At 42.1% G+C, this 15,120-nt stretch overlaps 1 protein-coding gene across 2 annotated transcripts in view; it reads left to right on the forward strand.

Annotated features, from left to right (window-relative positions):
* The first annotated feature begins 212 nt into the window (after positions 1-212).
* grid2 (glutamate receptor, ionotropic, delta 2) overlaps positions 213-15,120 on the forward strand; it is an 874,963-nt gene continuing 860,055 nt past the window's right edge. Inside the window, exon 1 of one of the 2 annotated variants that reach the window (XM_049485584.1) lies at positions 213-777. In XM_049485584.1, coding sequence (XP_049341541.1) covers positions 690-777 — 88 coding nt within the window. In that variant the 5' untranslated portion in view covers positions 213-689. The remainder of the gene's footprint in view (positions 778-15,120) is intronic. The other variant, XM_049485583.1, reaches the window with a different exon arrangement.

Below are 15,120 nucleotides of genomic sequence, written 5' to 3' on the forward strand. Positions count from 1 at the left end.
CTCTCTCTCTCTCTCTCACTCCCTCTCACTCTCTCACACACACTAAGGGCTCGGCGCTCGAGCGGCGGCGCTTTTCCTCGCGAGCGGCGGCGGCATCAGTCAGCAGCAGAAGCGCGAGGGGCTCCGATCCGCAGGAACTTTCCGCTCAAGCCGCTCTCTTTCCGTGCAATACCCCCCTTCGCCCCCCGCCCACCCCCCCAAGTGCTCCACTCCGCCCACCTCCTCCTCCACCCCCCCTCCGAGCCGTCCTTCACTTTTCCCCGCGCTCCATCAGGACCGGGAGCCCTCCGCCTGGATGATGATGATGATGATGCTGCGTCTCGCGCGCAGTCTGGAAATTTCCCTCCTTCTCCGGTAAAAAGGATATTTCACCTCCGCCGCGTCGAGGGAGAGAAACGGAACACGGGGCTTGGAAGGAGGACGTTTACCTTCCCGTACCTCCTATACCGCCTTCAGCCAGCCTCCTTCATCTCTGTTCTCCTCATCCTCCTCTTTCTCTCCTCTTCCTCCTCTTCTTCTTCCTCCTCTTCTTTTTCCTCCTCTATCCGGACCAGTACTCAATTCTTCCGCTCGCTTCGGGATTTAAAGCCTCCGTTCCTCCTCCTCTTCTCTTCTTCTACCGGGCTTCCTGGGCTTTTCTAGGCTTTGGGCTTTTATATATAGAAGAGAAACCCACCCCGCGGGAAGACATGAAAGTTTCCCCGGCGCTCGTGCTCCTGCTGGCCGTGTGGAGCGCGCGGTGGCAGCGCGCCTTGCCCGATTCCATCATCCACATCGGTGAGTTTAAACACCCCCATCATTATTACCCCAAGCTTCCTCTCATCCACAAGCCCAAAAGCCCCCCCCCCCCCCATCATCAACAACCCCTTTTCACCTTTCTGCTGGCTGTCAATGATGAGCTTCTCTTCAAACCCTTTCCTAGGATTTGAACCTCTTATAGCACGCAGTAACTAGGCTGTAGTTACTGTAAAATGTAACGCTCTGTAACGCGCGAGCGTGCGCGTGTTGGTATTAATCTGTTGGTCTCTTCATATGTCATCGAAGAGCTCTCTTCTCTTTCCCCATTAAGCATTAAAAGAGTCTATAGCCCACTGTAAGACAGGTCTGTAATATGTAACGTCCTGTAATGCTTAGTAACGCGCAAGCTTGCGCGTGTTGATATTAATCTGTTGGGCTCTTCATATGTCATCAACGAGCTTTTCTTCTTTTTCCACACTAAACTCGAGAGTCTGTAGCCCACTGTAATGCAAGTCTGTAATATGTAACGCCCTGTAACACCATGTAACGCTCTGTAACGCTCTGTAAGGGTAAAGCACAAGCATGCATGTGCTGGCAAATATAGTCTTAGGAATAAGCTTGTTTTCTCTTAAGCATGTTAAAATGTGTCAAACGCTGTAACGTTAAGATGTAACGTGTGCTGGTGTTTTCTCTATCTCTATTAATCTCCTCATATCAGTCTTTCCCTCACGAGCTTCTTCTTATCAGTGGCAGAGGTTTACAAGCCCAAGCCTTTACAGCTTGTCCAACTTAACGTTATGTGGATGCAACACGTAAAGCGTCAACACGTAACGCTCTAATGAAACGCGCTATAACGCGCTTTTTTAGTGACGAGACTTTTCTTTTTTACTGACATTGGTTTCCACCTCAAGCTCGAGCCTCAATAGCCTTGTTGCACTCTAACGCTATGCTATGTGACACTTCATAACGCGCGCGCAGGCTCGCGCATGCTGCAGCTCTCTTTTTATACTGAATCTGTCTGGGTGTCCTCGCGCTGCAGTTTGCAGGAATATGTGGCGAGGAGTGAGTGGAATATCCCCAACAATGCGGCCATTATGCTGAGAGGCTGCGCGCGCGCTGTGGGCAGAACAGGTGGTTTTGCTCGGAGCGGGGAGAAGGGAGGTGGTGGTGGTGGGGAGGTGTGGAATGAGTGGGGGGGGGGGGGGTGTTTTAGTGCGGGGTTGTTGAACCCCCCCAAACCACCCCCAAACCCCCCGTCACCGAGGTGTATGTGCGTTGTCACGCGCGATGCAGCTGTGTGTATATTGGCTTTAGTGGCCTGTACAATAGATGTAGATAGAGGCGCGCGGATCAGGGAGAGGAGAGACGGGGGTGATGATAAATAAGTATGCATATGCAGTGTGCGAGGGCGCGTGCGTGCACGTTTTAGAGACGGCCGTGCGCGCGCGATGGACGCTGAATAGAATAGAAGAGAGGGCTGCTTCAGTCTCTGCGCGCGTGCATGCGTGCATATTTGTGTGTGTGTGTTAGAGAGGGTATATATTTGTATATATACATATCAGACAGATCCATCTACATACACAAAACCCACAAACTTCCATCATGGCACCCATACGTGTAAGTGTGTTTCCCACCCTCTCCAAATCTCCAGCACTCCAGTGTTTCAGTGCAGTGATTTAGTAGAAGCCCACACTGCAAAAAAAAAGACTGTTGGCTTTGATGCAAGACAGCTAGAACTAATCCATGACTCTCTGTTGAGAATAAGGATGAGGGGGCTTTCAATTTTAAAACGACCCCCACTCAGTCTTGCAATAAGAGCTCATAGTTATCATCCATTTAGTTGCCCCACTTATATCTAGTATATTATATCCTATGTATATATACGTTACTGCTCTCTTACTGCTGTCAATATATATCTATGAAGTATGTGATATGTATGTAAATGTTGAGAGAGAGTTTGCTGCATATGTAGTGTACATATTATATATTATATCTAAAATATATACTATACACATGTAGTATGTATAGATTCAAGATAAATTCTACATCCTCCAACTATGTGACATTCATATACTTTTACCCCTTTTACATCTACAAGCCATAGTATATTACAATGTATATTTATGTTATTACTGGACTTTAGGTCATACCTTCTATATCTGTATATTAATTACTATGTAGAATACAGTATATGGATCCAAGACAAATATCAATTAGACCACTTACTGACCCATTTGTATATTTATATCTATGTAGTATAAAATATAGTATGTATTTTTATATTATCGATCAAGTACATGTAGGCTATTTTATTTTATTCACCTTTGTGCTGTGTAAGTAATTAACTAATTGAGTAACACTTTACCAATAAGGGTCACATTTAACAGTACATTCGACAGTAATGAACAGACAGACAGATGATAGATAGATAGATAGATAGATAGATAGAGTGGTTTTGCTTAGTGTTGCTGGGTTTGTTAAGTGTGTGCTCGTTAATACTGTAATTTACCTTGTCACTACAGCAGGCTTAAGTAGGATCCCACATTTATATTTTGTTACATTATAGCTCTGAACTGCTTGGATTTTTGCCCTTGGATTTTTGAGTGGCATAAAGTTATCCAAAAGCAGTGTGTAAGACTGGTGGAGAAGAACATGCCAAGGTGCATTACACTGTGATTAAAACATAAATATTGATTTCTGAACTCCTAAAACTTAATGAATATGAACTTGTTGTTTTCTTTGCATTATTTGAGGTCTTAAAGCTCTGCATCTTTTTTTTTTTGTTATTTCAGCCATTTTTCATTTTCTGCAAATAAACCCTCTAAATTATAATATTTTTATTTGAAATTTGGAAGAAATGTTGTCTGTAGTTTATAGAATAAAACAACAATGTTCATTTTACTCAAACATATACCTATAAATAGCAAAATCAGAGAAACTGATTCAGAAACTGACCCCGCCTCCTCCGCCCCCATACGTTGGCACAACCCACCCATCAACCCCCACAGTTACCCAGCATGTATTGTGTAGAGCAGCCAGCAAACAGGTGGGTTTAGAGCAGAGTCAGCCTGTAAGCAGCTAAACCAACATCAGCACAACACACTGGAAACCCCACTCACTCTTCAGATCACCATAGAGAATGAATGCTGTGAATGGTAACGCTCTGAGTGACCAGTCGCGCGTGGATCTGTAGTGTGTGTTGTAGGTAACGCTCGGCTACGTTACCGGCAGCCCAGACAGTTTTCACTGCGTCCCAAATTAATCCCTTCCTAATCTCTCCCCCCCTCTGTAATGGAAATAAAGGGAGGAGGAGGAGGAACGCAGGCAGTGAGATCAGCTGCAGTGGGAGTCGCTCGCTCGCGCGCGCGCTCTTCCTGCAGATCCCTCGTGCTCTGTGTGCTGAGTGTCACACGGCTCTTTATGGAGCTGCTGAGAAATACTCGCTCTGATTTATTTCAGCCGGAGAAGCGCCTTCCTTTCTAACAGTAGCAGCAGCAGAAGAACACCACTCGCTACAGGACGCAGGAGCTCGAGCAAAGCACAGCAAAGCGCGTGCACGCACCTCCACCATCCTAACACACACTCTCTCACTCTCACACACACATTAATTTATTCATTTAGCAGGAGGCAAATGAGTGCACACACGTTTGCTTTGGTTTACAGAGACTGACTGAGCAGTCTGAGCAAGGCTCTGCGCCCCCTTGTGGCCGCCCTGTATGGTCCCAGTGTTTGAGTGATTGACAGTCTGATAATGATTTTTGATGGGTGTGAGGGAGGGGATGTAGCTAGAAGCCTCCTTTCAAATAATTTTATTTACTTTACATTTACTGTGGCTTTATGTCTGTTCAAAGCAAAGTAAAAAGAAAAAAATCACAGCACACATCATCTGCGTCAACCTGCTTCTGATTTTAGATCTAATCTATTCTGCAACTGATAAGATGGATATAAAATCAGTTCTCTTCAGATAGTATATATTTCAGATCTCTGCTTCTGAAAGGATAAATATTGGACCACTTTTTTGATTGAGTTTTTGATTGGAAATAAAATCTACTTCTTGCTTCTGATTGTTAGATGAAATTCAATAGTATATGATAGTATATGTTTCAGATCTCTGCTTCTGATTAGCATATATTGTCTAATCTGCTTCTGGTTAGATAGATATTAGATCACTTTGTTTTTGATTGGACTATAAAATCTACTTCTTGCTTCTAATGCGTAGATGTAATCCATTCTGTTCCTGATGGGATAGATAGGGCTGTGCTTCTGACTGGTAGATAAAATCTGATATCAAATCACTTGGCTTCTGATTGGAGGATATGATCTATTCCGTTTTTAATAGAATAGGTATCAGATCAACGTGTTTCTGGTTGGAGGATATAATCCATTCTGCTTTATATATTATATATTAGATCATTGTGATTCTGGTTGTTGGATATAATGTGTTTAGCTTGTGATAGGTTAGATATCAAATCAATCTGCTTCTGATTGGTAGATATGATTCATCCTGCCTCTGATGGGATAGATAGATAGATAGATAGATAGATAGATAGATGGATAGATGGATAGATAGATAGATAGATATATAGATAGATAAATAATAAAATATTACAATATATTCTATAATACATTTTACCAGATTAATATGCTTCTCATTAATAAACACAATGAATTTTCTTCTGATCGGATATAGATATTACAAAACGTTCTGATTGGTAGATGCAATTTGTTCTGCCTCTTTTAATATATATAGTAGATTACATTGCTTTTGATTGGAAGGTGTGAAAAGCTAATTTTTCAAAAACAGATAAAAGTATGTTTAAAGTACAGCATTTATCTGTTTTTGCAAATTATGTCATGTATTGAAAAGTTAAACTCACACTCTGATAAATATATGATATGGGGTAATGGGATAGATATTAGATCATATATAAAATAATAAAATCCGTTCTGCATCTGTTAGGCTAGATATTTGACGAGGTTCTGATTGGCTTGCTTTTTATAATAATGCTCTTTGAGCAGTGCTGCTCTAGGAATACCAGCCCTTTCTCAGATATTAAGTGTCTTTCATTCTGTTATTCCACTGTTAACACAGAAAAACTGAGTTTGTCATCTTTTTTTAGTGCAATTAATAGGAAGTGGAATAGTGAAGTTCTAGGCGCTGAAATTTGCTGCCCCACTGCAGGTGAATGTGGTTCAGTGTGTTATGGGAATCATTCTACTCCTCCAAAAGAGTCAGACACATGGAGAGCAGTTTTGGGCCCTGAGGGGACGTCACTGTCTGTGTTCCACCGACAGGTCAGCGGATTGTTCCCGGGCTGCTGCCTGCATGCCTAAAACTGCAGTGTTTTTGCTCTAAGCAAAGTGTGAATTAGAGTATGTTAAAAAGCCTGGAAACAAACAAGCAAAGCGAAGCAGCGGCGAGGTAAATTTGTTTGATTATCTCCTCCCACTCGCATGCACTGTCATGGTGAGTTACATGGTTGAATCCAGAGCAAAAGGAAATTGTGGATAATAATCCTCAGCGCTGCTTGGCAGGTGGGCCAGATGGGTAGTGCCATTTCAGCAGTCTATTTTTGGACGCAAACTGCTGCGGCCTCCGTCACAAGAACACAGCGGTAATGAGTTGTGCTAGCCCGAAGGCTATCTTTCGTACCAGTATTACTTAATCTGCCCTCCTTCATAGCAATGCAGTAGTCTGTTAGCGTGGTGCATGTGGACTGCAAGCGTTTACATGTGTGTGTGTGTGTGTGTGTGTGTTCATGTGAGGACAGATGTTGTTTTATGGTCCCACCTTTTGTTTTGGAATTGTTGGGATCAGTACCGCGGTATTTTGAATAATAAAATCAAGTAAAAAACAAGAGAAAATAATAAAAGTGATTTATTTAGAAAATAAATAATAAAAACTATGCAGTCACACATTTTAAAACTGATGTATTCTCTAGCAACACACTAGAAGAACCAAAGTGGACAGCACCAAAAACATAATCACACTTCCCTACTCTGAGTTGCACTGATATACACTGATCCAGTACAACATTATGACCACTGATATGGTGGTGTTGTGTTACTATGTGTCGTTCTGTAATAAGTGGATCAGACACAGCAGTGCTGCTGGAGTTTTTAAACCCGTCAGTGTCACTGCTGGACTGAGAATAGAACACCAACAGCGTGCTAATGACCATAGAAGAACAGTGTACAAGTAGGTTAATAAAGTGTGCAGAGAAACGGGTACAGGACTACTGTCACACGGAGCTCTTTTGACAGGCGCCGATACACCACACTATACACTAACAGTTAATGCCATACATACCTTTCATGTTGAGCTACTGCTAATTTCCAGCTAACCAGCTCTGTGGGTGCACACACATTGTTTGTAGCAATAGTTTAACAAAAGTACCACAATATAGTTGAATAATCACACACACACAGGTTTTCAATGTTTTTAATAACTTATCTTAGCGTGGTGAGGGGGAGCCGCGTTTGTTTGTCTGTCTTTTCTCTCCTGCAGCACTTCCGGGTGACCAAAGGACCAGAACTCTGGAAGCCAGCTGACTTTGTAGTGCCTGCCTCGTTATGATCCATGATCTCATTCAATTGCTGTTAATTAAGAGTAAATTAAGGGTTGTGAAGAGACTAGGGTTTTGTAATGTGAACGGATGTGTTGTATGTAATATGTGTAACAATTTGACTATTTGTTAATCTTGCCATTGTTTTGTAAATTGGGAGATTAATGGGGTTTTGTAGGTCTGCAGCTGTTTAGGGTTAATTGTAGGGGAGGGGCTAGTTGGTATTTAAGCCCTTAGGAAGGGGGGTTGGGGTGGCCATTTTGCAATGGCAGTTTGGGTTGTAGTTCTGAGCTGTGCAGTTTGTTTTTCAGACTGGGAAGTTTGTACTTTATGTTAGTTATATGTTTGTTTTCCTTTTGTTAGTTTCATTGGCCTATATTACTTGTAGCACTTTGAAATTTCAACTTTATTTTTGTTAATTTTTGTTGTGTTCATTTGCTCACTTTTGGCACACTCGGACTGTAAATAAACACCTTCCTTGCTTTGGAGTTGCAACTTTTGTCTGTGTCATCATTTTGTCACGGAACCCATGTGACAACTACAGTCTATAATTATAGAGCTAAAAAGTGTTTCTATATGATCACTGGAGCTAAAAAAAAATGTAGGTGTTCGAAATGTTATGCTTGATTGGTGTAGCTAGATACAGTTCTATTTTGACAATTCTATTTTGGTTGCCGAGTATAATATGCCAGTCAGGCCTGATCTGCATCTGCCAGCACCCTGGTTTTTGCATATAATATGGCAATTGACCCAAACAGCATGTGCCAGAACCCTGGTTGCCAAGTAAAATATAGTAATTGGTCTGTGCAGCTTTTGGCAACTCTCTAGTTGCTGAGAATAAAGCAGCAAATCAGACCATGCGTCTTGTGCCAATAACTTGTTTACCAAAAACAATATGGCAATCAGGCCACATCGCTTGTTCCCCGATTGTTGAGTATAATACACCAATTGGCCTGAGGCACATGCACCAATCTGCAAGTGGTAGCCCCTCGGTTGCTGAGTATAATACGACAATCAGCCGGACATGCATGTTCCAGCACCTTGGTTGCAGAGAATAATACGGCTATCGACCCGAGTTGCATGTGCCAACACCTCGGTTTCCGAGTATAATACAGCAATCAGCCCCAGCTGCATGTGTCAACACCTTGGTTGCTGAGTATAATACGACAACCTGCCTGAGCTGAATGTGCAAACTTTTCAGTGGCCGAGTATAATATGGCAATCAGCTCGAGTTGCATGTGCCAACACCTCAGTTGCTGAGCATAATACAGCAAACAGCCCGAGTTGCATGTGCCAACACATCGGTTTTTAAATATATTATATGGCAATCAGCCCCAGCTGCATGTGCCAACACCTTGGTTTCCAAGTATAATACAGCAATTAGTCCGAGTTGCATGTGCAACACCTCAGTGACCAAGAACAATATGGCAATCAGCCTGAGCAGTATGGCCAACACTTTGGTTTCTGAGTATAATACGACAATCAGCCCCAACTGCATGTGCCAACACCTTGGTTTTCTAGTATAACACGGCAATCAGTCTGATCTGCATGTGCCAACACCTTGATTGCTGAGTATAATACAGCAAACAGCCCGAGCTGCATGTGCCAACACCTCGGTTGCTAAGTATCATACATCAATCAGCCCAAGTTGCATGTACCAACACCTTGGTTGTCAAGTATAATAAGGCAATTAGCTTTAGTTACATGTGCCTACACCTCGTTTGCCAAATATAAAAAGGCAATTAGCTTGAGTTACATGTGGCAACACCTCGGTTGCTGAGTATAATACAGCTATCATCCCCAGCTGCATGTGCTAACACCTCGGTTGGCGAGTATAATACGACAATCAGCCCCTGCTGCATGTGCCAACACCTTGGTTGCCAAATATAATACAGCAAACAGCCTGAGTTGCAAGTGCCAACACTTCGGTTGCTAAGAATAACATGGCTATCAGCCCGAGTTGCATGTGCCAACACGTCGGTTTTCAAGTATAATATGGCAATCAGCCCCAGCTGCATGTACCAACACCTTGGTTTCCAAGTATAATACAGCAATTAGCCTGAGCTGCATGTGCCAACACCTCGGTTGCAGAGTATAATACCAATAATTATAATTAGCCTGAGTTGCATTTGCCAACACATCAGTTTTCAAAAAAAATATGGCAATCAGCCCAAGCTGCATGTGCCAACACCTCGGATGCTGAGTATAATACGACAATCAGCCCAAGCTGCATGTGCCAACACCTCGGATGCTGAGTATAATACGACAATCAGCCCAAGCTGCATGTGCCAAAACCTCACTTGCTGCGTATGAACAACATGCATCCAAATTCCACATGGCTGAAGTATAATTCAGAAATCAGCCCGAGCTGCATGTGCCAACACCTCGGTTGCAGAGTATGATTGATAGTCAGCCGGATTCCATATGGCCAATGGCAAGCGCCAACCGATGCTGCCATACATGAGCCAAGCTCAGGCCATTTCTTTAGGATATACAGAAAAGCATACAGGTGAAGTTCCCAAACAGAATAGTCCTAATATAAATATACATAATTAAACAAACAATGGTAATATTAGCTTGAATATTTCATCTGTATAAAAAATGACACAGGCACGCATGTAATTTGGGTTTAGATGTTGGGAGGTGGGAGCACCCCATGTTTAACCTGGTGTTCCTGTTGTGTTTAAGTGATACCTCCCACGTTGGCTTGTGTACGAGGCTTGACAGCACACTTTTTACAATATTTACTCTGGCATTTGTCGAGGCGCACTTCCTCTCACATTATGGCATTTGACAGACAAGACTGTCAGCTGATGCTGTCACTCCATGTGGTATTTAGAATTGAGCAAGTACCATATTTCCATAACAGCTCTCTCTCTCTCTCTCTCTCTCTCTCTGTCTCTCTCACACACACTCACTGCGCCTGTCTGACTGACTGGAGGAATGTAGTTATAGTTAATCAGGCCCAATTAATCTCAAAAGGCTGTTTTTAAGGTACCAAATACCAGGGCATGAGTGCGTGGCTTAGCTGGTACCAGTGGAGCGTTGCGTCCAAAGCAATATGAATAGTGTTCTTACTGTCAAATGCATCAGTATGTAAAATTGTGTAAATGAGATGAGATGAGATCATACTCTAAGTCCAAATACCATTGTCCTTTGTACCGCTACCCCTTGTTTTTAGGTGTCAAATGGGAAATGATTGAATCGCCCCTTAAGAAATGGAACTAGGGACAATCCTTCAATCTCAGTTTGGGGGACATGCGTCCCTAACACCTCATCTTACTCATTTATTCCAACAACAATGGGGACACTCCAACCCTAGACCTTAAAATGCAAAATGGAGGGGTCTGGCTAAGTGCTAGGGTCAAGGGGTGAAATGGGATTGGTCCTTACCTTAGCGTGTACCAACGCCTTGTTGTGTTCAAAAAACCAATATGATAAGTGATCTTACCCTGGACTTCAGCTATTAAGACACATTATTCAGCAAGGACTATAAATTATTCAGTAAATCAGTATGTGAATTGTGTAAATTGAGGATGAGATCATGCTCTTAGGGGGTTTCAAGGGTTAAAGGGCTCATAACTTACATATGTCTGGCTTTTTCTTCTATCTTTCTTTTTTTTTTGACCCTAGGGTCTACTTTTCACATTTGTGTGGGTTTTATGTAAAGATAGTCATTATTACCAGGGCTGCACACAGGAGGTAGTGGTAATGTATGTATCACACAGCTCCAGAGGCTCCAGGGGTTGAGGGTTCGATTTGCTCCATCCTTGAAGAGGCAACAGACAGACAGAAACAGACTTAAATGATCTCCATTAGCTTACAACAAAAAAAGAGTTTTTCCAAGTCATGCCAGGTTTACACTACTAGAGATGGGACCGATCCGATACAATATCGGTATCGGGGCCGATATTGACGTAATCCGACGAATCGGATATCGGGCGGGCGCTGCCGATCCACTTAACGATCCATATTCCAGTCCAAAGCTTGAGCTGAACAATAAACCCGCCATAACGTTAACACAAAACGCATCCCTGATCAGGATTCCAGTTTAACAGTTTACCCTGAACCCCCAGCAGCTTCAGTCTGCGGCTGACTGAGTAACTTTAGCTGTTTATCTACAAAAAAAGTCCATTATCTGGAGAGTTTTCACTTTGGAAACGCTGTACAGCAGAACGGTACACGTAAAGTCAGCGTCTGAGAGGTAAACAGATTAACACCAGCAGTCTGTTAGCCTAGCTAGCACTGAACTGACAGCAGCTGCATTCCGGTGTTGTGAAGGTATTATAACTACAGACTGGAGTAAACTATATTCATAATCCACATATCCTATAAAACCACAGCATCTACAAACACTAACCAGCACAAACACACCCATCTGTTATTAAAAAACAGTCATTAATTTAGTTCGGAAATACAGTTAGCATTGCCACTTAGCCGTTAGCCATCTCCATTAAGATCTGCAGTCTGTTAGCCTAGCTAGCAAAATCATTCCGGCATTGTGAATGTAATAAATAACTATCTTAAGTGAACTACAGCCATAATCCACATCTAATATCAAACCACAGATCCTACCAACCCTAACCAGCACTAAGAAATCAATCTGTTATTAAAAAACAGTGAATAATTTAGCTCGGAAATACAGTTAGCATCGCCAGTTAGCCGTTAGCTATTGCAGCTAATCCTCTATGCTACCTGTCAAAATAAAAGTCTCCTGCACAACCGTTGCAAAAAATGCCCTGAATTTAATGTTTAACGTATTTAATATTTTACTTTTTTTTATATTTAATAAAAATTCAAACATTTTATTTGAAAGGAAACTATTGTGTAATTGCATATGAAGTGTGTCAAATGTCAAATGTGTCAAAAGTGTGACTTTTGAATGCATTTACATTAAATGCACCTGTGGATACTCTTAAAAGGGCTGTGTGGTCTGTTTCAGCCTCATTATTTAACCTTAATCATAGTACTATTAATAAACTAAAAGTATCGGTATCGGCAATCTTATATCAGTTTTATATCGGTATCGGATCGGAGCTGAAAAAAGTGTATCGTCCCATCACTATACGCTACATGATTTTAGCCATGATTTTTGAGTTACTGAGTTTGGGAAATTGCCCACAATGCTTTAGGTTGGGTCCGAATTAGCATTCGCTCAGCACTGGCTTAGTGGACATGTAGTTGCCATGTCAATGGCTGAAATATGTGATCTGAGAGCTCACCAAGTGATCTATGGTTCCTTACAAATTCAAGCAAATGTCTAGCAGGTTTAACATCTGGACCAGCTGGCATCTCTTAGGCTGGTCGTGATTGGAATTTAGTGCCGGTGACTAGCTACAGCCAATGAGAGCACACGACTTGGGTTGAAAAGATAGACTCATTGCATGTTCCTCATGGTGAAAGACCTTTAAATTCTTAACTCTGGGTTGCCATTCAGTTAGCCACTACCAATAAAGCATTCCAGACTACAGAAGAACAAGTTGTGTAGTGTTCAACAATCTGATGACTCTGAAGGTCGTATGGTGGTGTGTACATGGCATTTGTGGTTCTCTTGCACTTACAACTACTTTACAATCATAAAGATTGTGCAGTTAACAAAATACTAGAAATCTAAAACATTATAGAAATGCAACTAAAGCCCACATTTCTGACAGGAGGTCATGGAATGATCTCGTTTGCCAGATTCTTATTCAGATTTTCAAATGATCTCTAGCATCTGTACCCCAGTCGCAGAGTTTTAGGGGTGCTGAGCGGTATGCCACACAAACTATTATATACTGGGGACAGGTGTGCAGAAAAAATCAGCATTTTTTATAAAACATTCATTCCACAGCTGCGTTCTCCATATTCTGGTCTAATTAAAAAAGCTTATTGAATTAAAAAAGCATGTTTTTTTTTTATTGTGTCCGTGTGTGCGTACTCAGTGCAGAGCAGAGTGGAAAGAGACTGATATTGTATTTTCGTTCTTAAAATTCTGTTTACCGTATTTTTCGGACTATAAGGCGCACCGTATTATAAGGCGCACGATGAGTGAACGGTCTATTTTTAGTGTTAGTCCATACACAAGGCGCACTGGATTATAAGGCGCACTAAATGAAACTTTATTTATATCAGTAACAATAACTCTGAGCAATAAATCCTTCACAATATCTGTGAAAAATAACAACATCTCTGAGCAATAAATCAACAAGCACAGCAAGTACGTATTACTCCGCGACGCTCCTGACAACGGTAGCCGCAACGCTCCGACAGACCATAATATTATGTTGAAGCACAGCAAGTACGTATTACTCCGCGAGGCTCCTGACAACGGTAGCCGCAACGCTCCGACAGACCATAATATTATGTTGAAGCACAGCAAGTACCGCATTACTCCGCGAGGCTTCTGACTATAATAGCGTGTTGTGCCGAATTCGGTGAATAAAACGGTTTTAAAACAGAGATAAAGATTGGATAAGTTTCATTTCTGGATGAAGTGATTTCCAGCGCTGTTTGGATATAACTGTGGATTACAGGAGACTGGATTGATGGATTCTCTTTAGTCTGGACGCGTTTTGAAGGTAGGACCTGTGGCTGAGCGCGGGTGTGTGTTCGGGGGGTGGCGGCAGTGACCGGAGGTTACCCCAGGACAAAAGGAGAGCCTTTTATTACTGGAAACATGCGCTCTGACGCAGCTCTAATTCATGAAACATACATCCTACAGTAAAAGCACAGTTCTGGAATCCGGAGAGCCAGACGGTTCGAATGGTGTATGACATGACCGCATTCGATGAAATATGGACGAACGATAAACGCAAATATGAGAGTTATGAATTATTAAAATCATAACCAAGGCATATTTCGCCCTAAATGTTTATTTTCTGAAAGGATATTCCGCTAAATAGGCTAAATAGCTCAAAAGCAGAGATTCTAAGCTTTAAAATGGTATATTGGATGTCTATATTGAACCTGTAACTGTTCATAACTATTCAGAAACACAGCCAGTTATGAAATATTAAATATTTCTGGCCCGCCGGTGGGCCAGCGCGTGTTAAGAGGTTAACTTTACTTAGAAGTGGGCGCTAAAAAGAAACAGTTTGTGCTATTACCCCAGAACGGGTGGAAAGGAAAGTTTACCGGCACCTTGTTCTGGCCACGGAGCTACAGTGGAAACTAGCTACCCTGAACCACAGCCGAGAGGCAGTACGGCAGTCAAAGGTAACCGCGCGCTAGCCCAAGAGGGGGATCTTTTTCTGGGGTGGGTGAGGAATTCTGCACAACAGAGCGCCGTGTACCACATAAAAATCGAGGTCAGTAAACACAAGCAAAATCCATACACAAGGCGCACTGCATTATAAGGCGCAATGACGATTTTTGGGAAAAAATAAGTATTTTAAGTGCGCCTTATAGCCCGAAAAATACGGTAATTACTGTATTTTATGGACTATAAGGTGCATCGTTTTATAAAACACTCTATCAGTGAACGTCTATATTCTGGTCTATTTTCATACATAAGATTCATAAGATTATAAGGCGCATTTTAAGCGCCAATAGTAAGGAACAGGGGTGTGGCCTTGTTCTCCTTGTAATTCAGCTGGATGCACCTAAGTAAGTTTTAATTCTTAAAAAAAAAAATAATAATAATGTCAATCGAGTGCTGGATGTTAATCCGCACAGATTTCTCTCCTGAAAACTGTTTATTTAGGTAAATAAAGCATTTCCGTTCATTTACAGTAAGGTTAGATTTACAGTATTTTAGCGTGGTCAGCAGTGCTTAGCGCTAGTAAATTCCACCCGACGGCGCAACACTGAAGAGCCCTAAGTTTTCCAGTAACCC

Source organism: Astyanax mexicanus, chromosome 12 (assembly GCF_023375975.1).
Source record: "Astyanax mexicanus isolate ESR-SI-001 chromosome 12, AstMex3_surface, whole genome shotgun sequence".
NCBI classification, from domain to species: Eukaryota; Metazoa; Chordata; class Actinopteri; order Characiformes; family Acestrorhamphidae; genus Astyanax; species Astyanax mexicanus.